This window comes from Sorex araneus, chromosome X (assembly GCF_027595985.1).
Source record: "Sorex araneus isolate mSorAra2 chromosome X, mSorAra2.pri, whole genome shotgun sequence".
NCBI lineage: Eukaryota > Metazoa > Chordata > Mammalia > Eulipotyphla > Soricidae > Sorex > Sorex araneus.
This window is the reverse complement of record NC_073313.1, coordinates 137,914,260-137,941,165: the sequence shown is the minus strand read 5'-3', so window position 1 is coordinate 137,941,165 and position 26,906 is coordinate 137,914,260. Positions and strand designations below refer to the sequence as shown.

At 38.5% G+C, this 26,906-nt stretch overlaps 1 protein-coding gene across 4 annotated transcripts; it reads right to left on the bottom strand.

Annotated features, from left to right (window-relative positions):
• Positions 1-1,716: 1,716 nt before the first annotated feature.
• RLIM (ring finger protein, LIM domain interacting) lies at positions 1,717-26,764 on the bottom strand. 4 transcript variants are annotated; one of them, XM_055121613.1, is made up of 6 exons: positions 26,593-26,733; positions 24,640-24,703; positions 20,813-20,880; positions 11,025-11,214; positions 9,748-9,831; positions 1,717-8,483 (listed from the first exon to the last, which is right to left on the bottom strand). In XM_055121613.1, the coding sequence occupies exons 4-6, from the start codon at positions 11,188-11,190 to the stop codon at positions 6,874-6,876; spliced, it is 1,860 nt and encodes a 619-aa protein (XP_054977588.1). In that variant the 5' UTR covers positions 11,191-11,214; positions 20,813-20,880; positions 24,640-24,703; positions 26,593-26,733; the 3' UTR covers positions 1,717-6,873. The 4 variants fall into 4 exon arrangements, with proteins under 4 accessions (XP_054977588.1, XP_054977587.1, XP_054977589.1 ...); XM_055121612.1 differs by lacking the exon at positions 20,813-20,880; XM_055121614.1 differs by lacking the exon at positions 20,813-20,880 and having other exon boundaries at positions 24,640-24,698; positions 26,593-26,727.
• Between the last annotated feature and the right edge of the window lie 142 nt (positions 26,765-26,906).

Below are 26,906 nucleotides of genomic sequence, written 5' to 3'. Positions count from 1 at the left end.
TTTCAAACTACTCATCTTGGTAATCATTCTAAACACAATTTTACCTATTATTTGAAATGCCTTGCTTGCAATTGCCTTTAGAACAGAGTGCATTCTCCTAAAAGCATAATCTCTATCAAGAAAGCAAATTTTGCAGTCATGATTTATCTCAAGAGTAGAAAATAATGTGAACAAACTGAACAGGATTGATCTTTAGTGGCTCATAAAATTGTTTTTGAAAGCAATTTCAAACAAGTCCCAAACAACTCTGAGCAGGAGCTGTAACATTTTTGGAATACAACTTTAAAGGGCATTTACTGGGATGCCAATTAGCTGGTTAGCATGCTAAGGAAAAATTTTCATTTTAGCCATTTCTTAATTCTAATCAAATCATGATTGAGGCCAAGAGTACATTTAATATGGGTCCAAGATAACTATTAACTAGGATTCCAAAATCTCTTCTCCTTCCAAACTCTCAAAAATAAGGTACATTTAGCAATGCCTAACATAATTTGCAAGATAACTTTCAATCTCCAAACTTGCTTTCCTTGACAAACCAATCAAAAATGTTTTTAGTTTAGGAAGTAACACTCCATAAATAATCTAACCTAGGACTTATAATCTAGTGTATATACACACGTATATAAAACCTCTGGTCAAGGATAAGTATTAAAAGAACAAATTAGGGACCAGAGAACAATGTAGAGCACAATGGAAGCCCTGAAATCAGTTCTGAAAGGACTCTTGCTTTCCATGGCTCTGTAAGCTTAGCTACATCACCTACAGAGTAATAACCATTACCCAGAACCATTGTAAAATGTTTATTGTGCTGAATATAATGTCTATGATGAGAAAAACTTATTTTTTTTGCTTTTTGGGTCACACCTGGCAACGCACAGGCATTACTCCTGGCTATGAACTCAGGAATTACCCCTGCCGGTGCTCTGGGGACCATATGGGATGCTGGGAATCGTACCCGGGTCAGCCGCATGCAAGGCAAACTCTACAGGCTGTGTTATTGCTCCAGCCCCAAACTTAGCTATTTCTAAGATAGCCATCAGTAACCAATTTGCAAGGCCTCGGACTTAAATCCTGACTGAATGCAGTGATCTCAAAGAAACTCAAGGATTCGGTTTCCATTTTAGAGCCTTTTTTTAAAACCAGAATAGTTTATATCCACTAATTTACTATATCCTTTTTAAAGTATTTCCCTCGACAAAATGTCTATACAATAACTCTGATGTAATCATTCACTATCAGCTAAATACTAAAAAAAAATCATTCAGGTACCAGAATGTGATGATCTACTTAGAGAAAAGAACATCTTAGTGGCTTAGGCAACGCATAGGGTTACAGGAAGGGAAAAGAAGCATGATAACACATATAGACCTAGTCAAGATTTCATATTTAGAGATAAAACAAGGAAGTGGCCAGTGCAATGGTGAAAATAGAGCAGAGACACCTACCTACTTAATATGCCATTTTCATTAACTTGCCCAGGATTCTTGTACTGGGATATATTTTCAAATGTTACCAAAGATTAAACCATTTAACTACACGTTATATCCCATAAATCAGTACCCACCCACACTCACAACAGCGAAGGGAATAGAAATCAGGGTTGTACTATAATCCCAATTGATTTAAATAATTACTTGACACCAGCTTGAAGCAACAGAACCTTTATCAGGCCCCCCCTTAAAGAAAATCCCGAGTAGAGATGATCAAGCACAAATGATCACTTCATGCATTTTATTGATAGTCTATATTTTATATCTGCAGTATGACATCTTACATAAGGAAAAAAAGCTTCTTCCTAAAAGATAACTATTAATAATCAAACCAGCTTTAATATGACCGACCCTTCAAGGTCTCATTTTGCATTAAACAAGTTAATTTTAGCAGGTGTAAAGTACTGTACAAAAAAAGGAAACTGGGTACATTCTCAAAATTTAATACAGGGCTTCCAAACCAGGAGTCTGCTGAATAGATACTGGAGAAGGGTGTTATGTTCAGGATTAAATAGGAAATTAGAAACAGATAAAAGCAAGCCACCAAATTAACTTCATATTGTGCTCCTTTCTGCTTTTTTGAAAATCTCTCCCAGAGGTCAGGAAGCCCTGGTATAACAATCACTTTAGTCTTTACAGAAAATACATTTATGTGCTTCATGGTCAAAGACAAAGATAGTCTTTGTTACTGATCCCCCTCCAAATCCCTTAGGTTCTTACAGATTTCAGAAAGCTTTTCAAGTCTGCTGCCTGTTTCTCTTTATATGAACCCAAGTAAACATCTATACCAAAGCAGCTCTTTCCTGGGAGAAGATAAAACAGGCACAGATACATGACCAGGACAATTGCGTACCTACTCAATTTGATACCTGATCACATGGCCCTACATCATTAAAAGCAGCACCAGGGACAAATGGAACTATCAAAAGATAAAATCCAAACGTTGGATAGTTAAAACATGTAAAATTCAATCAGTTAAAAGAATGTTAGCAAAGGGGCACACAAAAGAGCTAAGGCTGGGCATCTATTCAACTGTACTAGAGAATTGGAATCATTTGCAAGATGAGGAAGTAGTAGAGGAACCTCAAAATAACTAGGCACTGTAGTATGATGGGGATCACATTCACTGCATACCTTTAAGATAACTAACGCTTCATCCAAGTTACTATAAAGCAGCATGTGGGTCTGTAATAAGCCAATTCTAGTTAAAACCAAATATCCTAATGCACTTTTATTTATATGTGTGTCTGCTTCCTTCAAACTTGAATTAAAACACTTATCTAGATAGAAAATATAAAAGTGATACAAACTGTTATCCTTTGAGAGGGCTACAACCTCTATGCTGTAATTTACATATAAAATGGAATTACATCAAGTAGGCTGCCCATTCATTAGGAATAGACATTGTAGAAGTGTTCCAGTTAAGAACTCTGAATTTCAGAATGTGATTTTTTAAAGGGCAGATACTGAGCTCAAAGCTGTTTTAGTTGCTTATTAAAAGCCAGATTCAGAAAACAAATAAAATCCAAGTTCCTCAAACCTTGCTCTTCAACTTTCCAAATAAAAACACATTACAAAGTTACATTTTCAAGTGTTCTCCAATGTGCACAATTCAACTCAATGGATTAAAAGTTACTGAATATTAAACAAAGAGTTATACTCAAGGGAAAAAAGCCTAACATTTTAACATGTGCCTTATCAATCTCTTGTATTACTAATATACAGAATACTTTAAAAAGTAGCAATTAGAATTGTCTTTTAAGAACAAAAGTGCCCAGCAAATGTGGCTTCTATGTACTTAGCATTGGTGATATTAATATTGGTAATATGACAAGGAAGCCAGTAAGTAAAACTTAGAATAAAACAAATAAGGCAGGTTACATTTTTCATTCACAGGAAAGAATAAAGGAGAACAATGAGGGAGAGGGATAAAAATATCCTCCATCTTATAAGTTATCAAGAACCACCACAAGGTGCCACTGTATTCTAGGCAAGCTGTAAAAATGGCCTTTTAAGAGACATTTCATAATTACATTCCATCATATGGATATTTTGGGAACTAAATGAAAGTTGCAGGTGATGCTTGACCCATTCTGATATGGACACTTGGGAAGCAAGCATTTAAAACAAATAATTTTACATGTTAACCCTTCATAAATATGACACTGATACTAGAAAAGGATAGTTGGCACAGAAAGGACATGTTTTCCCAGGGAAAAATTACTTAATACTTATAACTAACCAGATTCCTAATCTTAAAATTTGAATCAATTCCAACAGCCATACGTATACATATGCATATGCATGTATAGATAGTCCTGGTGTTTCTTTTTGTTAGATAATTATCACTTTACAGTCAGGCACTAATGGGTACTTTTCTTATCCCCACCTCCAATACCACCAAGGTATAGTGTGTTCTTTTTGAACGATATTCCCAATTAATAACATGCCTCACATTTTTACAGCTCAAATCCACCAACTTTAAACCTAAATTATACAATTTTGGTTTCAGTAGTAATAAATTTCAATCCTGTCAGCCATCTGTAGTTAAGAAACACCTCAAAATTTGCAGACTAGTAAGTGAATTTTAATATCTAAAATATTGAAGAAACTTAAAGTTTTTATATTTTCCCCTATGCCTTGAATAATTTAACAAGGTAGATGAGTAATGAACAATGTAAACTCCCAAAATTGTTTTTTCTTGTTCCTATTACTGCGAGTTCAAACTAGGTCTTAAAAACAGAACCTGAAAAAAGTGCAAAGATACGTAATGAAATGTAAAGGCTTTTGCAAGAAAATGCTTCCTCAAAATAGGTGTTTGGATGTTGGTGGGGAAAAAGGTTTTTATTCTCCATTGTACATTTAACACCTACAAATAACCTTGTCTTCAGTGTTCAAAATACTAATAAGCATATATTAGTTATGAACCTTGCAAACATAAAAAGTTCAAGTAGCAAATTCCACAAAAAATCTGTATCTATTCTACACAATTCAATTAAGTCAATGAGTGCTTCGGAAAATGTTTTCCACATGTGCATGTCCATTATGTGCACTATTAAAGGTTAAAAACTTAAAAATTCAATTCCAGTGTGTATGAATAGCTTTAATATCTGTATTCATAACCAGCATTCTGCATGAGTTGCCTCTTCAATACTTCACAAATGAGTAATACATCTTGGGAGGATTAGGGAGGTACCTGTTGTCAAGAACTTTCTATATGCTTTGAATGTGCTACAGTTGTTTGAAGCTATTTTAAATAAACACCCCTATAATAATGGGACATTTTATACCAAGAGAAAAATGGGTATGTTTATAGCCAATGAGAACTACCCTGCAGATCTGAAATCCACAGATTATAACCTTAGGAAAGAAGACGGAGGCTCACAAATATAAAGGTATCCTGACTTTTACATGGACATTTTTTTAAAAAGATAAAATGTATTACATAAGCGCCATAAACAGTGAAATCTGCTTATATTAAAAAAAATAAGTGAAGCTTTGTTTGGACATTATTTCCTTGCAAGAGCAGTACATATCATTAGTAAATAACTACCATATTTACAAATCAATTTCCTTGATACTTAGGTAGGATTGAAACTCAGAGGAAACCACAAAATGATGAGCTTTGAAATAACCTTAGCAAGTCAAGATGATAAATTAAGATAGCCAGATAATTCCCGAAGTAGACTTATTTGTAGATTATCTGACTATGCCTGGGTGGTCAGCTCACTTTGTTAAAGGCCAAAAATGTATTCAATTCCTCTTTGGGACCATTAGGTTTTACCAGAAAAACAAACAGTCCTCCACAGTCAGACTAATCCTAGCCAACCAAGAAAGAGAAATTCGGCAATAGTACTGGGGTTCTGCACAAACCTATTCTTACTACTAAGGAAACAATAAAAAGTGCATGTCCCATAAATCATGAGTCGGCAATCTCATCTTCTACTATGGGTAGCACAATTAAAATTTGAATTTCAAATAACCCAACACAACTCACTTTTAACAAAGGATTAAAAACCCCTTGGTTCTTCAACTGGTCTTGAAATGTGAGATGTCAGGTCTGTGTTATACAGAGTATAAAAATATTAACAAGTGTGCACTGGTACCTTAAATGATAAAGCTTGAAAATAATGCAAATTCCAGAAGAATTTCCTGTAAGTACACACATTTGTACCAACTTCAATTCTTATGTTAAAAGTGGTTATAGTCTCTTTCTTCCATCTTTGTAAAATTTTTTAAGGAGCAGGCTTGCAAAAAAAAATTCAATATATCCTGCACCTGGTAGTACTGGTTTGTTTTTCTTAAGCCAAAGTTTTTATCTACTTCATCTCCTCAAGTAGAATACTGTGTTCAAGGACATCATTGAATGAAACCTGTTCACATCTGTTATGATTGCTGTCTTCATAAAAAGTTAAAATTCTTTCATTTCCTGCCTAATTCCAAGTTAAAATACACAATTTCCATTGGTCTTCAACCTCATTTAATCCTGCACTCTGTTTCTTCCTTTGCATGTTACAGTAGCTATTCACAAACATTAACTACTACAGATATGTTCTGCTCTTGAACAGAGTTCTACACTTTGTACTTTGTTTGGTTTTTTTTTTTACTAAGTTGGCTCATAAGAAGCATTTTTTCTTTTCTAAGCATGGTACTTTACAATTTTTAATGCATTAATACAAGAGTGCATTGGAAAAGTACTGAGCCTCTACAAAATAGCTTTACATTTTTAAACAAATGATTTTTTCACTTACACAAGCATAGGCTTTTTTAATATTTCCACAAGATAAATATCTCAAACTATAAGCTCACTCTACAGTGTGCCACAGTGATGGGCTTAGGAGACAGTTATACACTTAGAAGATCCTAACCTTAGTGTTATTTATACTGACATGTCCAATATCACCTCATCTGAAGGTGAACAAATGAGATTCAGAATGTAGCTGAATTTGTGCCAACTAATAACTGGGAATGGTACAACTTTAAGCAATCACTTATGAAACAAGTACTGTAACAATTTAAACTGGGAATTTCCTTTACCTCTCTCCTATGGCATGGGAAACTTTAAAGATCAACATGAAACAGGTAAGAGCCATTGCTAAAGCACATCTTTTAAGATAACAAAGGAGAAAATGACAAGCATATATAATAAATCATCAGCAATATCAATTACTGGTATTGAAATCAGATTTTATGTCCTATAACATTTTGTATTTCCTTTTATTCTGGAACAGATATTGGAGAAAGGACAATGATTCATTCAAAAAGCAGTGACTTAATTCAGGTTGCTACTTTATATTTAAGCACCACTCAAAAAGTGGGCATAAAGCAAGTGATTCCTGTTTGCCCATCACTACACCGCTACATAGCTGAGTTCAGATTTTAATTACACAATGCTTTCTCTGTTACCAGAAGTTAAGACTGCTCTGCGACAAATAGGACAAGTAGAATTCTCAGATAACCAGCGATCAATACAGTGAACATGGTACTCATGGGAGCAAGGTAATTTACGAAGTTTGTTGCCTTCTGTGTATTCTGTAATGCAAACACTGCAGGTTTTTAATGCATCATTTTCGCCGAAACTTCTCATTGCCAAGTTGTCAATCTGTTCTTTGGTGAGTCCTCTAGGTTGATCATCATCATCCTCATTTAAGAGGAAAAACTGAGCCAGGCTAAGGAAAGGCAAAGAGCCACTTTCATCAAATGTTACTGTAGGGGGGGCCCTGTGTCGGCCCTCTCGCCTGGCACCTGATGAACCTGATGAGCTTCCTTCATTACTGCCTTCAAATACCTCTGAGCTAGTCTCTGAACTTTCACCACTGGAACTTGAACTAGGACTGGAGCTTGAACTCGAACTGGAGCTGGAGCTGGAGCTGGAGCTGGATCCAGAACTGCTATTACCACCAGAACCCCCTCTTCCACTCCGTGGCTCTGCCCTTTCCATATTCCGACTTGAGACTGGGCCACTAGGCTCGGAATCACTATCACTGTACATGAAGTAACTTAGCTCTCCAAAACCTGTCATTATCTGCCTTAACATGGTCTGAATCGCAACAGATGTAGTCTCACTCAAACCAGTATTTAAGATTCTACGAATGGGAATTCTAATGGTACTGACGTAGGTTCGCACTCCTGCTCTTTCAGAACGTGAAAATGTGCGCCTAAAACCTCCCCGTTCACTTTCGTATGTAACAGTGTTGTTTGGTGTCTGAGACCTTGACCGGGTTCTGCTAGCTATGCTATCTCTTTGCCGATATTCCCCAGGACGAACTCTTCTTACTTGAAGATCAAGCACTATGGTTGGCGGTCTCTGTCCTGGCGCTATAGATTCACCAGGGCTGGGTGTGTCCGAAGATGCTGCTCCTTGAGAAGCGTTTCTTGCTCCAGGTGCTGCAAAAAGACCTCTACTTAGCAACTCGGGCCCACTTATTTGCTGTCTTAATGTCACGTGGTGCCGGGTTCTAGAACTTCCCTCAGTCTCATTTACCAAAGGATGCTCAAAAGTCTGAGAAGTGATATTATGATGAGATCGTCGTGGAATTTCACTCACTGAATGCAGAGGTGACCTACTTCTTTCAGCTCTGGCTCTGGTTCGCCGATGGTCTGGGCTCCTGCTCCTTGCCCTTCTCTGGCCTCTGGTAGGTAAAACTTCTGCCATTACGGCTTCAGATGAATTTCGTTCTGATCTAGATGGCCTTGCAGATGTTGAATCAGATCGTGGACTTTCTATCTGCCTTTGGCTATTGTCCAAATTCTCTCCACTAGAACGTCTTGCAGATGGCTCATTTTCATTCTCTGGGTTTTGGCCCCCATTATTACGATTAACATTGATCTCTAAACTGAATCTAAAATCACCACTATTTGGATTAGTTCGGCTCACTGCTCTCCAAGATTGGTTTCCTCTTTGTCCACTTCTTGTTGTATTTCCAGTTTGTCGGACGGAGTTAAGCCAGTCTATTATAGAATCACCATTAGACACATCATCTGAAGAGTCTCCTGTTCAAAAAAAAAGGTGGGGAGGGAAATGAAGGAACTACTAAAATTAGGACAATCATGTAAAACTGCACTGAAAAAAAAATAAAAAGATTCTAAACACATTTCACAGTTACAGATTTTTGAAAACTTTATTGCAAGGATTGATTTGTAAATAAAGGCAAAGAAATTTAATTCCATATTGAGCAAATAAGTTAATCCTAGAGAAACTAGGACATTTTTATTTTCTGGAAAAAAACAGAATCTACTATCCATACTTTGTCATATTTAGAGCCACTGTTAGAAGGTAACACTTTTCACTCTGTGAACACTAATGTAACACAAATTACATGATAAACTAAGTTACTTGACTAAGTTTCTAGGTTTTTTTGACTTTTCATTACTCTATAACATTACTTCTGGGCTCTTAAGTGCCTCTGATAATAAATGATGCTTTTTTTTAAAAAAAAAAAATAGAACACTGCTTGTAGCCATTGAGGACAAAATAAACAAGGTTACTAAGATTTTGAAAATTAAATACTTCTTGTTATTGACAAGAAATTGGAGAGCAATTGAAGACCTAATGTACAGCCTGAACTGACCTAGCACTGTACATGTAATGGTACATTCAAGAACAAACTGTTCATACACAGCTTCTTAAGTTAGTCAAATTTCCTACTTACTAGGAAAGAAACACCAGACCCGAGGAGCCACTAGGATTTCTCAACAGTGACACTACATTTTGAGTCAGATAATATTTGTGGCAGGCACTGTGCAGTTGAGAATGCTAAACAACATTCTTGGTATCTACTTATTTACAAAGGCTGACAGCAATTCTCTAGTCATGACCACCCAAAATGTCTCCAGACAATGCCCTCCCTCAGGAAGCAAAATTTACCTCACTGAAAATCACTACTAGAAAGTATAGCATTTTTTCTGCTGGTGAGGAAACTACATGTTTATAAGAAAGACATAAGTACACAAAATAGAAGGAGAAAGTTTCAATGAAGGTAAAAAATTAAGAAAAAATATCACCAAAATGACCTTAAACAGGTCATTTCTCTGTGTCCCCAATTAGCAGAATCCAAAGGTAAAGGGGGAACATTCTCACCAACTATCAAGAAAATGCCACTTTTTCTCTTTATGAGCAATTACTTAATCCCAAGTTAATTTGTGTCTGGATCATATTGCCTGACATTTATTGTTATGAAGTTCTCTATCCATTCCAACTTCAGGCTACCATGCGCTCCTACCACCGTCCCTCCCTGCCCTGTCCAGCAAACTATACCTCTATTCTCATCTGAGTTTTGTGGTGGAGGACCCTCTTTTATTTGTTGCAGTCTTCTCAGCAATTCTTCCTCTGTACTTTCACCTGAAGACAGTTTTAAAAAATTTCCAAATTACAAATAATATCTAAGTGGAAATTGAAGAGTAAATAAGAATCAAGGTAAAATTGACTTAGGAAACAAGACATCACAAATTATATTTACATGTTTATTTCCAGTTTGCCAAACAGTTTTGCATATAGTATTTCATGAAAAAATTTCATTTGTGGGATTTAGAGACTACCATCTGCATTTTAAAGCAAGTAAACAGAGTTTGATGTGCCAGAAGTCATGGTTAATAAATGGCTGACACTGGGGGCAGGTAGGGTGTTTGCCCTGAACCAGGCTGAATCCCTGGCATCCCAAAGCACTGCTAGGAATGATTCCTGAGTGCATAGCCAGGAATAAACCCTGACCACCTCCCAATGTGTCCAAAACAACAAACAAAAACCCAATGGCTGATACAGAACACCAACTTAACTTGGGCATTCTGATTCAAGTCAAATGCTCTTGACTCAAAATGTATTCTCTCTCATACGAATTATAGTAACACCTTACCTTTAAAACTGTAAACAATTATCAAAGGTGTGCAGAAATACTAAAAATGAGATAATGAATTTCAACTAAGGTCAAATTTAAGTAGAACTTAACTAAGCAAAGAGAACCACGAAGCAAGTTCTGAACAGTACACGTTGTACCCAAAGCTGACTTAGAAAAAATACTATTTAATACCAGCGTACAAATACATATAAATTAGTATTTATATGTATTTAATACAAACAAATTAGTATTTATATGTATTAGGGACTGGAGCAATAGCACAGTAGGTAGGTCGTTTGTCTGCATTGCATGCAGCCGACCCAGGTTCAATTCCTCCATCCCTCTTGGAAAGCCCTGCAAGCTACTGAGAGTATCCGCCATATGGCAGAGCCTGGCAAGCTACTTGTGCTGTATTCGATATGCCAAAAATAGTAACAAGTCTCACAATGGAGATGTTACTGGGGCCCACTTGAGCAAATCAATGAACAATGGAATAACAGTGACAGTGATTTATGTGTATTAATTCTAGTACATATAAATCTAAATTTAAAAGACAAAACTAAGTAACAAGTATAACAGTATATAACCAATGTTATTTCTCTAGTACTAAAATGCTTTCAAAATGACAAGCAAATTTTAAAAAACATTAACATACAAAAAGCCCAGCAATTTGTAAATCCTTAAAATACACATTGCATACCTGGGGTGCCTAGTAAGTTGTTATCCCTCATAAGTCTGTAATCTTCTTCACTCAGGTTATTTACAAATTGATAGAAAGCTTCTTCTCTATCCAATCGGTCCATCTGACTTCTGCGTTGTGCTGCAGACTGATCACTTCCTTTATCGTTAGAATCTGAACTTTCCATCTTGATTAACAAGTGGAAAATTATCTAAAAGGAGAAAAATATACCTTGAAAACAGTTGTAAGTGCATATTGTATGAAAGTTTTGTCTAAGTGAAAATATAGAAATCAGGTCAAGACATGGGTACAAAGACCTCAAATGAATGATAACATAAAAACTCCTGAAATCACTTTTATATTAGAAAAAACTAGGTCAGAGGTCATTAAAGAGAAAATGAAATTTAAAGGTCATAAGCAGTTACTTAACCCCCAATTTATGTGTCATTTATTTGAGATCATCTTGGCTGACATTTACTATGATGAAGTTCTCTAGTCATGCCATCCTTAACCCACCATTCCCCCTACCACCACCCCGCCCTGACCCTGTCTAGCAAACTGGCCGTAACCCATGTTGCAAATTCAGCACTGCTACTTCTACTAGTGATCTTTTAAAAATTGTTTTAAGAGTATTTTTTGGTTTGGGGCCACACCCAGAGATGCTCAGGGATTACTCTTGACTCTGCCCTCAGGGATTAATTCTGGCAGTGCTTGGGGGACCATATGGTTGGATTAAATCTGGCTTGGCTGCATGCAAGACAACTGCCCTATCCATTGTACTATCACTTCAGCCTCAAAGAGAATATTTTGCAATACATGAAAAGCAGGAAATTCAAATTTCAGAGTTGAAAAATTTTGCTGGAAAAGTCATACATATTCATTTATGTTTTCTATGGCAACCAGCATGCTATAACGGCAGAGCTGAATAGCTGTGAGTCCATATGTGGCACTTTAATTACTTTGAGCCATAGTCTGCATAGTGAGCATAGCTGCACGGATGCAATTATACCTTGACAGCATTTCAGTTATTAAATTATTAATACCTAATGCTGTATTAAATTACAGCACTGTGACATAAATTCAGGGGGGAGCCAAGTAGTGGGGAGTAGGGATCCCCGATCCATAATTCTCAACAAAGTTCAGTGTGAGGGCTTAGAGTACAGGGTGCCGCTCAGGCCCCAGTGGTGCTCTCGGCTTCTAGGGCCATACTTTGGAGTGTTCAGGGGCTTCGAGCTAGCTGCACCTGAAATGATCAAGAGGCAACATGGGGCTACGGATCTAACTGGGGTAGGCTGCACTCAAGGCATGCACTTAAGCTTCTGTACTCTCAGGTTCCACTGTGACATATTTTTAAAAATAACAGTACGCACTTATTTTGTGAAATGAAGACAAAGTGGATGCTACCCTTAAAGGTATACAGCATGAAATAGATTGCACTTACTAAGCAATGTCTAGAACGACTGAATACAATACACTGATATGAGAGAGAAAGAAGTGACTGCTTTAGAGGCAGGCAGGGGGTGGGGGTCAAGAGGGAAATTGGAATGCTGGTAGTGGGAAATGTACACTGGTGAAAGGACTGGTGTTGAAACCCAATATGACAGAAACCCAATCATGAACAATTTTGTGCATCTCACTGCGATTTAATTAAAAAAAATTAAAAACACGTTTGTCACTCAGTGTTCATATTTCAATGAGAATCCTAAAAGCTTAGAAATTTTATCAATTTATGAAAAAAGTCTAATGTTTTTTTATGTTAGATGGTCATAAACAACTGAACTGGTGACCACTGTGGTATTCAACCCAAGTTTTTCAACTAAACCCAATCCAGGATTTTCCAGTAAATCATGAAGTTATGAAACAATTTCATAATTATACAAGAACTATAGTCAAGTCTCTTGCACAAATAGCAATTAAGGTGCTTTAGAAAGTCTACTGTCTTTGTAAATATCCAAATTCTGGCATTTTTTTCTATCATGGTTTCATTAAAATTTTTATTGCAGCATCTTAAATTTAATTTTGTTATCATTTACTTTCTCTGGTGGAAATCATATCTCTGGTGGTAGTCATAAAGAACTATAAAATCACAAGTTTTTTAAAGGAAGGATAGAAAAACCTAGTTAGATTTTATTCAGTTTTATGATCTAATTATCAATTAATGGCACTGAGGATTACTTTCTCTGAAGGAAAAATGTTCTCTGTTAAAGCTTCCTTTTTTTTTGATTTTTGGGTTTTTGGGTCACACCTGGCGATGCACAGGGGTTACTCCTGGCTCTGCACTCAGGAATTACCCCTGGCTGTGCTCAGGGGACCATATGGGATGCTGGGATTTGAACCCGGGTCGGCCGTGTGAAGGCAAACGCCCTACCCGCTGTGCTATCTCTCCAGCCCCTAAAGCTTCCTTTTTGGTTTTGGTCCACACCTTACAGTGCTCAGGGCTTACTCCTGGCTCTACACTCAAGAGATTACTTCCTGGTTGGGCTTACTGGGACAATATTGGGTGCCAGGGATTATTCCTGGGTCAGTTTCATGCAAAGTGAACTCCCTGTTTACTCTTCTCTCTCAAGCCTCCATCCTTTGTGTATTTACTTGTCCTGTATGCTTTGATTTTATAGACCTGAATGATGTTTACCAGGTGACATTTCTCCTGAAGCAAGCAACAGAGTTATTGTTCTTTCTTCTTTAAAAGCTTTGAGGTACCATAGTGTATAGTAGCACTGAATTCATTGCTTTATAGCTGCAGAGTACTACAAAGCTACTTTTACCCATTACACTGGGATACAAATGCTTTAAGAAATATGTACACATGGGGCTGGAGCAATAGTAGAGCCAATAGGGCATTTGCCTTGCATGTGGAAGACCCAGGCTCGATCCCTGGCGTCCTCTATGGTCCCCCTAACACTACAAGGAGTAAATTCCGAGTGCAGAGTCAGGAATACCTTCTGAGCATTGTTGGGTATGACCCATAAAGCGAGAAAAATATGGACACTGTCTTGGTTCAAATATTCATGGATCAGACAAACAATATTTTTAGCAACTATTTTAAAGACAGTTTATTACCAAGGAAATAATTTCAGACTCTCCAATTTTTTTGCCATTTCACCTTACTTACTTGAGATTCAGAAGATAACTAGTATGGAAGATTGGAGGGAAAGAAGAGGAGATCGCTTAAAATGGCTAAATTGGGGGGTCAGAGTGATAGGATAGCGGGGAGGGTGTTGCCTTGCATGTGGCCAACCAGGGTTTGATCCCCGGCATCCCATAGGGTCCCCCAAGCACTGCCAGGAGTAACTCCTGAGCATCACCAGGTATGACCCAAAAAGCCAGAAAAATAGCTCGGTTGGGGGCCGGGTAGTACAGCAGGAAAGGCTGACCCTGATGCCAATCCCTGACTCACCATATGGCTCCCTGAGAACAGCCATGCGTGGCCTTCAAATAAAACAAAATTTGAATTGCTAGATTGGCAGTGAGAATAGCCTGTTAAATGACACTAAGTTTGTCATTACAAAAGATGAAATCATGCTCTTTAGAACAAAAAATGGATCAATCCTAAGGTGATTAATTTAAGTGAAATAAGGATAAATGAAATCCAATGAAGTGGCACTAAACAAAATTTCCTATGTGATAACTACGTTGGTTAAGGAGGTAGAGGAGGGGAGGGCCAAAAGAATACTGAAGAGAGGTCATTTTAGTGATGGGAGAGCACTGAAACTTTGGAGGCCAAAGTGGTGAGGACTACATACATATAGATGTGAAGCTAAATCCCTTGAAATTCTGTAATTTTAAATCAATGGAAATCAATAAAAGAAAAAGACTTAAATTCCAGAGAAGAAACTGAACATAAAAGATGAAGGAAATTGCCAAGATGATCATGTGGTGAATGTTTGCTTATCTTTCAGTCCTATAGTAAAGCTTCTACGTGTAAATCTGGGACTGGGAATCTGCATAGTACTTTCCCCAGGCTGTTTCCAGCTGACTTCCTTTTATTAATTCACTGAAAAATTCAATATACCCATTAATTCTACAGTAGAGAAGCTTCATGGATACCATTTAAACTAAGCAATAAAGTTTATGGCACTTGGTCATGGAACTCAGACCTTGTGTGTCACCTGAAAGAGTAGTACTCTTCCCTAAAATGTATAAGACTAACACCAGCTGAAGAATATGACACAAAATAACTACACCTACTCTTCAAAAATGTTGATATAAACAGGTGGAATGAATAGAAAAGAACAAAATGGTAAATTTGAAGAATCATCAATAAATTCAAGTATCTTCTTTCTTGCTTTAAAATTATGTTGAGGGGCTGGAGTGACTGTACAGCAGGTAAAGGTGTTTGCCTTACATGCAGCTGAAACAGGTTTGATTACCAGCATCCCATATGGTCTCCTGAACTCTTCCAGAATACCTGGGTGTTGGAATGGTAGTTCAGTGGGTAGGGTGTTTGCCTTGCACACAGCTGACCCAGGTTCAATTCCCACCAACCCATATGGTCCCCTGAGGGCAGAGCCAAGAACAGACCCCAGGTGTGACCCAAAAAGTGCAAAAAAAAAAACCTCAGAAGGAATACCTGAGTGTGGCCAAAGAAAAATGTGTAAGTGGTGCAGGCATGCACTGTATAGATACCATTAAGATCAGAAGGTTCTTAAGCATCCTCTACTTGGCTAATTTATCATTTGTGATATTTTCTGTGAAATAAATTAATGATTATAATGAGATAACTGAAACTTTTGGTTAGTCAACTTCCATAGGTTACACAAATTGTTCTGCTATCAATGTTGATTAATAAATTCAATTATTTTGGATTTATCTGTTCTTAAATCTATTAACTTAATCACTGTGCAAATGCCAATAAAAATGGGCACTTTTTTCCTCACTGAAATTATACTGAGTACTTTGGTTAATCCCAATCAAGTTTTTTGCTAAAATAATTGTAAGTTTTCTCTAGTTTTTAAAAAAGCCTAGGAAAATATTATGTGATTTTATCTTCTTGAGAAATCAGCTTAGTTTCACTGATCTTTTGTACTTTACTTTTGGTTTCTGTTTCATTTATTTCTACTCTAAGTTTTATTATTTCCTTCCTTCTAGGTTTTATTTGTCATAATTCTACTTAAAATTTTTAATTTAGGTAACAGTGTTACAATAGTGCCTAAGTTCATGTACAAATTTATTGCACACCACCACAAAAGTACTGTAACCTTCCTCCCCGGTCCCTATCACCTCTGCTCTGACGTTCTTTCTCCCCTCATCCCCGCCATTATTTGATGATTTAGTTATAATTTTTGTGCATATACTACTAATTCCCCTAGGCACCACCATGTGTTCCAGACTGTACTTCTAATTGGGTTCTTTTGTTTTTTTAAAAAAATTTGCAGTTGTAAAACTGAATTGTTAATCTGTAATTTTTCTTGTTCCTTTATGACTTGCATCACTATTAACTTCCCTTTTAGTATTACTTTTACGGCAACTGGAAACTTGATTTTATTTCTGCTTTAATTTCCCCATTGATAAGATTATAAACTTAAAATCTCATCAAAAGTAATGAGACTAATCAAACTATGTTTCCATGTAGTTTATTGACTAAGCAAGAAAAGCTATTTATTGGTATTAAATTAAACTGTATTTGCTCAAGTTTTTAAAAAGTCAAAAGAACAAGCCTAACACTATGTGAACAAATAAGATGATTATACCAAAGAGAGGAAGAGGGAGAATACAGTATTTTAAAATCTCATAATCTCATACTATGACTTATTAATTTTGGTAAGACTGAAGTAAAAGAGTAAAAAGAGGTGAAATTAACTATATGGCTTACCCAATGTAACCAAAATATCTTTTAAACAACTTATCAATATAAAATCTAATGTGCACCATGCACTTGTACAACATCCCAAGTTGGATCCTGAACTGTTTTGGGGACACACCTGGCAGTGCCCAGGGGACTAACTAGGGTGCTGGGGTTGGTCATGTGCAAAGCAAGTGCCCGATCCATGATAACTCTCTCCAGGCCCTAGATGCTACATTTTTGAATACGTAAGTGAAATGTAGTCATACCAAAATAACAAAGTTATGTTTAATAGAAAACAATTTATACAGCTTGTTTTATACAAACATTGAACGCTAAATTTTAAAATGCAGTTTCTCGTAATAATTAGCAATGTGGGGCTGGAGAGATAGCAGAGAAGGCAGGGTGTTTGCCTTGCACACGGCCAACGGCCAACCTGGGTTCGATTCCCACTCCCCATATGGTTCCCCAAGCACCACCAGGAGTAATTCCTGAGTGCATGAGTCAGGAGTAACCCCTATGCATTGCTGGGTGTGACCCAAAAAACAAAAAAAAAAAGAATAAGCAATGGTACAAGTATACAGTAGTCACATATACTTAGTGGCTACCATAATGGATAGGGCAGACTTAAAATATCTGCTTATAATACACTAATATACTGTTAATGTTCTATAATCCCACTATACATTATTCTGATGTCTTCTAAAAATAGTAATGTTGAATAATTTGCATATAGACATGGGATAAATAGCTCTTTCTTGTGCAAATGGATCTACAAGATCTACTCTTTAAAACAAATTATTGATTTTTTAAATTTTTTAATTGAATCACTGTGAGATAGTTACAAAGTTTTCCTAATTGAGATTGCTCCATGGTTTGGAAGCCTGCCTCATTTGCTGGGGGAGAAGGCAGTTAGGATAGAGAAGGGAACACTAAGTCAATGGTGGCTGTAGGAATAGCTCGGGATGGGAGATATGTGCTGACAGTAGATAAGGACAACAGTCTCTCAGTCTCTGTATTGCAAATCATAATGCGCAAAAGTAGAGGGAGAGTAAGAAGGAAAGTGCCTGCCTTAGGGGGTGGGGCACAAGATCTACTCTTGACCTTTCTGAATATGCCGTTTCCTCCATGGGCAACTGGAGGCAAAACAACTTTACTTTTTATTCAAATCGTCCCAACACCATGTTTTTTAGAGACAGCTGAATCCTAAATAACTACTGCTTCATGAGCTCAGAGTTCAGTTTATTCCATGCAAGAGGAATTCTGGGGGGTTAACTTTATTTTTTAATGAGACAAACTCACATAGTAGTATGTAAACAAATTATTATTACTCCTCAATGGCAAGTTGCTCTCTTTCCCCCTTATTTTCCAACAGTAACACCAATGAAAATCAAGGAAAATAATTTTCTCAATAGGGGGCCCTGCCTATTACCCACCCTAGTTTGATTCCTTGCACCTCACAGGGTTCCTCCAGCACAGCCAGCCAGGAGTAAGCCCTGAGCAAAACAGTGTGGGCCATCCATCTCTCACCTCAAACAATCCTTCAATATACATTTTACAAATTGCAACCAACTCACAATATTATTGCAAACTTAGAGGTTTCCATTAAAGATGCAGCTTTTAGTTTGTTATTGTAGATCGGAACAGGGAGAGAAAAATCAGATATGCATCCTTTGTGTGAGAGAGGCGCACTGGGCCACATCGAGCAGTGCTCACAGCTAATTCCTGGCTCTATGCTCAGGGATCACTTCTGGCAGGGCTCAAAGATCATATGTGGTGTCGGAAATCAAACCCTAGATAGCCACTTGCAAGGCAAGTACCTGCTGTACTATCTCACGGGCCCCTGATTCCCTAACTTGGCTCAAAGCCTCTACTCCTACCTTATTTCATCTGGCAGTTAAAAGATTTCAGCACTGGAGAAATATCTCTACCCCTTTTTAAGGGCGAGTAAGAATATCCACGAATTAAGTTATGGGGCTAACACCTATAGAGGTACCTTGGACAAGATTTTTCAAAGGAAAGGAAATTCTGAATATAAGCAAATGCCCTCAAGTATTTCGTAAAATAATCTTACCCATACCCATTGAACCTGCTTTCATTTTAAGTAGCCACCTTAGTAATACAAAATGAAAAAGCATGATCTAAACCATGATTTTACTGCTTTGGTAAACATGATGCATTATTGTAAAAACAATAATTAATTTTGAAGAGCTAACCAATTTAAGAGAAAATCCCTATTTGGGGACAGGTGGCAAAGCTAGGGATAGAACCCAGGACATCACACCTACCGGGCAACTGCTCCACTGCCAAGCAATAATCCCAGCCCAATAGTTCTAAAACTACAGTCTCTCCTAGTTACAAGCAATAGCTACACCCCTGTGTTAACACAGCTTTTTCACCTACATTTCATTTACTCTTCACTAGATGTCTATGAAGTAGGAATCACTTTACATAAAAAACTAAATGGAAGCAGAGACAGGAAGTGATTTACCAAACACCATGTTTAGTAACTGGAAAGCGTCATGAAATTCTAAGTCAATTTTTCACTTAGATAGCTTCTTCCCAATAATCCCAAGACTATAGACTTTAAAAAATATATTCCTCCTTTAGTAGCGTAAGACATAACTAAGGCATTCAATCTCACTATGAAATTTCTATGCCATAGTTGTCTCTCCTGATAGGAAAACTTCCAAAATGTCAAAACTTTTATAGGCTGCATTAACTCACAAGAAGTTTTTAAGGAAGCCAACTTTTATAGTCATTGTTTTAAATATAACTGCCTCTCGGATAACTTGTATTTTACTGGGCCAGAGGGATAGATAGTACAGCAGGGAAGGGGCTGGCCTTGTACCTGGTCAATGCGGGTTGAATCCCCCAGTATCCCATTATAGCGCCCTGGACTCTGCCAGGAGTGAATCTCTAGTGCAGAGCCAGGAGTAACACCGGGTGTGGCACCTCACCTTTTTAAAAGTATATTTTTATTAACGATGCTTTTTTTTTTCAGCGTTATGCTACAATATAGCTAAAACCAATCCCTAGGAACAACAGCCAAATCAGAAATTCAGGCCAGAGTCTCAAAATACGACTCATTTGGCCAATGTATAAATTGTCAAGTCAGGTTAAATAACATTAGGGGCGAAGAGCAACAAAAAAACCCCAAATCTGAGGTACATTCAGAAATAAGGGAATTTAAAACATTTGATTCACCTTGGAAAGTTTTTGCACTGTTTGTGATTTCCATTTCTCTTATAATCGCTATCACATACTAGCATAAATTCTTTATTTCTTACTACTACTAAAAGCACTATTTCATTTAAATCCACGTACAGCAATCTTCAAAACAGGACAAAATTTCACTTAAAACATACTGTTTGATACTGATGGCATCAGAAGACCAGACCTGGTATTAAGTATAAACTCTAAGCCCACACATATGCAACAATCATACTGCCTCACAGTATTCTATTAAGGGGGTTTGAAGCACCAAAGCATAGTTAAAAAGCAGATTTCACAAAACTGAATTCTTAAATTCAAATGCTTTTGTCAATTTAAAAATAGAGAATAGTGTGGAAGAAATGTTTTGTTTTATTTAGTTATTTGCTTCAGTTGTTATTTTTGCTGCTTTTTGTTTTTCCAAGCAGTGCTGAGGCCAGCTCTTTGTGCCAAGAACCATGTGGTAACAGGGATAGAACCTGGGTCTTCTGCATTTTAAGGACACACTCAGCCTGTATAGCTATCTCTCTGGTTCACAAAATAAAAATTCTTTTAAATAAAAAAGGATGAGGCCAGAGAGATAGAACAGCGGACAGGGCACTTGCCTTGCAAGCACCACTTAGGTTTGATCCCTCGTACCCCATACGGTTCCCTGAGCCTCCCATGGGTGATCCTTTAGTGCAGAGGCAGGAAAAAGCCCCGAGCACTGCAGAGTGTAGCCCCAAAGCCAAAACAAAAACAGAAACAAAAAACAAAAAAGGGAGGGAGGGAACCTAGTATCAACCAACTATTAAAGTATCTTGAGCATTTTTACCCCTTCCAAATACGTTCATAGAAGTTCCAAATGCAGTAGTGATCTATAGTAGAACATGTTCTTTTTTTCTAAAAAAAAGAATATAAAAATCTTATGCTGAAGGGTAAGCATCATTTTGTTCTTAACAGAGCTTCATCAGAAACATGCGAAATGTGATACTTGTCAGAGAAAATATTACTTCAATAATTTCATTACCAAATTGGAAAACATTTAATGCAGTTTTTTAAACTGTTGAACTTGAGATTAAGACAAATGCACTAATATATATGTAGATACCAAAAGTGTTGGGAATTCTTATAGGATGTTTAATTAAAATTTTATGGATATATTTTAAACAAACGAGATTATGAACAATCAGATACGTTTTGAATTCTGAGTAGCAATGAGCAATTCAGCTCTGAAAAGTAATAAAATAGGAGATACTGAATTCTAGTTTAGTTAAAACATTAACTAGGTAGACAATTTGGTGAATTAATTTCATCTTTTATGCCTCTTATCTCCATCAATGTTAGAATCCTGGACTAAACCTTCCAGTTCTGTGATTATGAGTAAGACACAATGAAGATTATGTTGCAGCATTATATCAGAAAAATAAAACTGAAGAACACATGTAGGATGTATACTTAAAAACCCTGCTTTCCTTGTCACTTGACTCATAGACTTTTGTGCTCATTATTATCTTTTAAAAAAACATATTCTTTAAAAGTTAGGGCAAACTGATCTATTGTCGCCTTTATTTTCTACACAATACTTTTCACCATCCACACAATTTACTAATTCTAGCCTATCAGAGGATGCTACCAAGACCTCCGCAACTGTTGATTCTACCACAGATTATAAAATATCTGCATGGTAACATTCACTTAGCCTTATTTATATATTATCCATCTTTACCACTTAAATAGCAGGAAAAACAAAACACAAAGAGACTCAGAAATGTCCCTTTGTGTCTAATTTTTTGGTAAGAAGTCTACTGACTCACAAAAAGATTCTGACTACTGCAACCCACTAAAACAATTAAAAGAGCATTAAGAACATCTGATTCAAAGGATGGAAACCATGACAAATGCTGCCAATTTATAGGATCAAATTAATCAAAATGGAAATTATTATAATGTCCATTTTAACTCAACTACTTTAGACTGCAAATGTAATCTTCCATCACCCACTTCACATTTTCATTACTGAGCTATGTCACTATATTAGAATTTTAGAATTTGGTCTTATGCACATGAACTCAATTTATGACACGCTTCTTTCATTATTCCTAAATCACAAACTGACTCAAAACTTCAAAATGTTTCATGCATTCAATTTTTAAAAAGCATTTAAGTCACTGATTACTGGCAACATGATGTTTATCAGTAAGTAAAGTACCATTTTAAGGATATGAGTCTTCCACCGAAAAATTAACTTGACAGGAGCCAAGGAGATTGTAGTAAGGGTTAGAGCACATGCCAGGCATGTATAAGGTCCTGAGTTAGATCCCGAGCACCTCACTGCACTCTACACACAAGCACCACAGAATGGGCCCCTAGTGGTCCCCAGGTCTCAGTACTGCCTGGGCCCCTGAACACAGAGCCTGGAAAAAACCCTAAGCACTCATGGGTGTGACCCTAAAACAAAACAAACTGAAAACCACTTGACCAGGGACGATGTAGATGGCTCAAAAGGCTAATGCATGTTCTCTATATTTCAGAAGCCTGGATTCAAACCCAGGAACCACACAGTCACTCCTAACACTGCCAGGAGGGGTCCCTAAGCACAGGAGCAATCCCAAGCAATAAGTTGGGAGGTAATCCCTGAACAAGGCTAGATATGACCCAAACAGTACACCCAAATCACCCAACCGAAAAATAAATGATCACACTATTAAATGACTATTATATTACTTGAGGGAAAATAATTTGTATTAAAACCCAAACATGCTGACAGCGTTTACTATAGAGAAATAAAGACAAAGGTGACTGACTACATATACCTGGCTTGTCCTGAAGAGCAGTGCTTTAAATCTGTTCTAAAATAATCATTAATGTTTCTGTTGACCTGTTAATAAATTATATAGCCTGAATAATACATACAGCAATCCTATATATAACTGACATTAATTTTAGTCAACAGGAAAATAAAAACTGTAGTCGAGGTAACTTATTTCTTCCTACAACCAAGTGAACAGCATGAGTAAAATATATCCCTTTCTAGTCCACAAATATTACATCCTTGGGGAAGGGAGGTGAATACACTAGTGATGGGTGTAGTGTTGGAATTATGTACGTTAAAAATCCTCATCAACAGTGTTAAATCACAAGTTCCCAATCAAGAGAAATTTTTTAAAAGTAAAAACAGGGGGTCAGTGAGACGGTACAGTGGGTAAGGTACTTGCTTGACATGCTGCCGACCCAGGTTCGATCCCAGGCATCCCATATAGTACCCCCAAACAATGCCAAGTGTGACTTGGGGGTGTAGAGGCAGGAGTATCCCCTGAGCATCATAGCATGTGGTTCAAAAAACAATCAATCATTAAAAAAAGTGAGCACGAATAGTTTCCCAGAAAGTATGCTCATCGCCATGTAAATCTTATAACACCCAGCCTCCAGCTGTGAAATTAATGCAAGTGCTCCACTAACCTATGCACGAGTGTGCACACTGTATATATTCAGGGGCATTTGCCTTAATATATTTAGGTGAAACTGTGACTGAATTTATCTGTAGGTGCATTAGAGATGAACCACTAAAACATAAGGCAACTTAAAACAAAAATATCAACAATATGTTTCAGGAAAAAGTCCACAAGTTCACAAACATTCCCAAATTGTTCAAACTTGCCAAGTTTTGTATATCTAGGAATATATCAATTGATCAGTGAAAAAAATAAAAGAACTGCTTGAGTTCCACATAGGAAACATCCATGTTCAAGACTGAGACAAAATGTTTTCCCTCCTAGTATTATTTCAGAAAAATTACTTTATGAGTTATCAAAAATTTTAGAGATTATATAAACTAGATACTTTTTACATCAATGGGTCACAGGTTTTGAAAATTCTTTATAATATAGAAATGTCAGAGCTACACTTTAAAAAAGAAAAACTTTCTACCCCTAGGAAGTGTCCCAAAATTCTAGAACCTCATTAGTCTGGCTTTGAAAGAGGCCTTACTTTTTTCTTATTACTACCTTTCATTTATTTTCTTTACATTTCCCATCTAGAGAACAATTAAAGTCTCCAGACATTGAATTTTAGTGACTTCATTGTGATTTTGGCTTCAGACAGACCTGGGTTAAAATGGGACTTTACCCCTTAATTGGGGATGAATGAACCCCAGTTACTTCTATCCTACAGTTAATATCCTCTTTACCTTAACTATCATCAAGGGAGTTAATACCAACAACAGATTATATGTTTATTAAAACTTCTGATCTTATAGAAAAATAAAAATACAGAAAATATAAGATTATATTCCTGTACAGTATTACTAGTATTTGACTTTGCTCTTCAATGATTATTTAAAATCTATACTAACCCTATTCTAACAATGATTTAAGGCTCCAAATGTCTATTTTATTTTTCCTCCTGTCCCATGGGGTACCAGTAAACTTCACACCTTATTTTAAGGGGAAAATTTACAGATAAAGAAAGCACTAGTTCTTCTGAGTACTTAGGAACATTACCCTTTGAATTCCTAGTAAAAACTGTCACTCTTAGGAAGAATACCCAACACCAACATATTAAATAAGCCCATCCAAATTATAGGGCCTGCAAAACAGAAAAATATTTTTAAACATGCATTCTACACATAAATCATCAGGAGACGCAACAAAAATAAATTACCTGACTGTTATGACATAGTATTGTAATACAATAAACTGGATTTTAGTTTTCTTCACTTTCTGCGCTAGAAAAAAAAAAGAATCCATTATTCTTCCTCTTTTATAAGAGACATTTCCTTTGAAATACACATCGTAAAAAAACAATCCTATGTATTTTACTTACACACATATACAACATAACCCATCTATTTCTGTATTAGGATTAGAATATTATTAGGGGGGGATGAAGAGGTGAGAGGGAACCAGGAATTTTATACATTACGCTTAAGATTTCACTTCAAGGTTGACAGCCATTTTACCTTCTAATATAAGCTTGCTTAAAACAGGCCCTTCCTTATCAGACCAGTCACCATACTCAGATTCTGAGTTACTTTTAAGAACTTATTTGGCACACCATGTTAGCCTAAGGCAAAAACTAAGCAGAGATCATGATGACATCTCAGGCCAAAGAATGTTTTAAGCACTTTCCAGCAAAAAAAAGAAAAAGTGCACTAAAACCATATTTTAAGCATTTACATTTGGTTTCCTGGATAGTTAATTTTACAACCTCAAACAGATTGGGGGGAGGGGGCTAGAATTTTGCCACCTGCCCGCCCGTCGTCCAGGACTGACATAAAACACGATAGGGGTCATCGAAAGAGTTGTGTCATTACAAAGCGTCCAATGATTAGTAGTACGTTTCTCTCTCTCTCTTTTTTCCCCTCCGTCAGTCATCTAAAGTCACTGCGATGAACTGCAATCCAGAAAACGCAGGCTCCTCATTGCAGCCAAAAAAAGAAAAAAATCACTGGAGGGCCTTGCAAATGGTGGCTCTCCCATGCCAATGCCCTCCAAACAAAATGCTTAAACGCCCCGGAGGGACGAGCTCACGGAAATAACGAGGCGGCCGGAGCCCCGGCCTGCTGAGTAACCTGTGGAATAAGTGTGGTGAAACTGACTAGTGGAGGAACGTGGCTGTCTCCTCCATCTTGAAATTAATCAGCAGAAGGGAAAAGGGGCCGGAGCGTTCAGGAAGCAGAAGCCCAACCGGTTAATACTAGTTACCCAAGCCGCGGCGTACGTGGCAGGTACCGCCCGCCCGTGCAGGGAGACCCTAAGGCTTTTTTTTTTTTGGACTGGGGGAGGGGTTGCGTCGGAGGCGGAATGAACGCAAAAGGAACTTGAAAATCTTTTGGCCCAATACCCACCGTTTCCCGGGGGGGGGGGGGAACCAAAGAAAAAAAGAAAACCAAAAACCAAACGACGGGATCATCCCACGGCTTCTTCTCCCCTCTCTGTTTCGGGGCGGAGGGAATCCTGGCGGTGGTGTCCGGCCAAGGAAGGAGCCAGCCGGGGATTGGAGCAGAGGAGGAAAGCCCGTTTGGCCTGCGATCTCCGGGGAAGATGTCACCGCGGCCCCAGGGGGCGCCTGACTGAGAGTGCCCCGTGGAAGAGCTCAAGATGGGGGGGGGGGGGTTGACGGAGCCTGGGAAAGCGGAGAGCTCAAGAGTTTTCCCAGCGATCGACCCGAGCAGCCGGACGCTCCCACCCCACCCTCCCCCCGGCCCGAGCCCCCCCCCAGTAGAAGAGGGCGCGGTGGGGAGGAAAGAATGCCAAGAGGCACCTGAGACAAATAAATGGGGGTGGGGGGTGGGGAGCGACCCCTCCCGCCCGAGGCCCACGCACAAGTCCGTGTCCCCCGAACCCCGGAGGCTGCGGAGGAAGTGACCCCCCGCCTCCTTCCCCTTCCTCCCAGCCCCCGTCCCCGCCGCCGCCGCACGCCCAGCTAAAATGGCCCCGGCGGCCACGGCCCCGAGCCCCGGCGGCGAGCGGCCGCCCCGAGGCCGGGGGGAGGCGCCGAGCCTCGGCCCCGACGCGCCCCGCAGGGCCATTTTGCGAGCTGCCCGCGGCCCCGGCGCCGCTGTCTTCCGCCCTCTCCATCCCTCCCCGGCCGGCGCCCCGGTGCGCCACTTACTCGCTGCTTCCCCCGCGCAGGGACGCGGCTCGGCGGCCGACGCAGATGCTCCCGGGCGCGCCCCCGCCGCCGCGGCCCTCGAGCCCGCCCGCGCTGCTTCGCCGGGGAGACCCGCCTCGGACCCAGCGCCCGCTCGCCGACGTTGCTCAGGCAGCCATTATCTTCCCCATTGTTACCAGGCAGCGGCCGGAAATGACTGCCCACAACAGGAAGTGATGCCGCCGGCGCCCCGCCCCGCCGCGCTCCCAGGCCGCCGGCCAATCGGCGCCGCCCGCTCGCCGCGGCCCGGCGGGAAGGGGCGGGGCCCCGGCGAT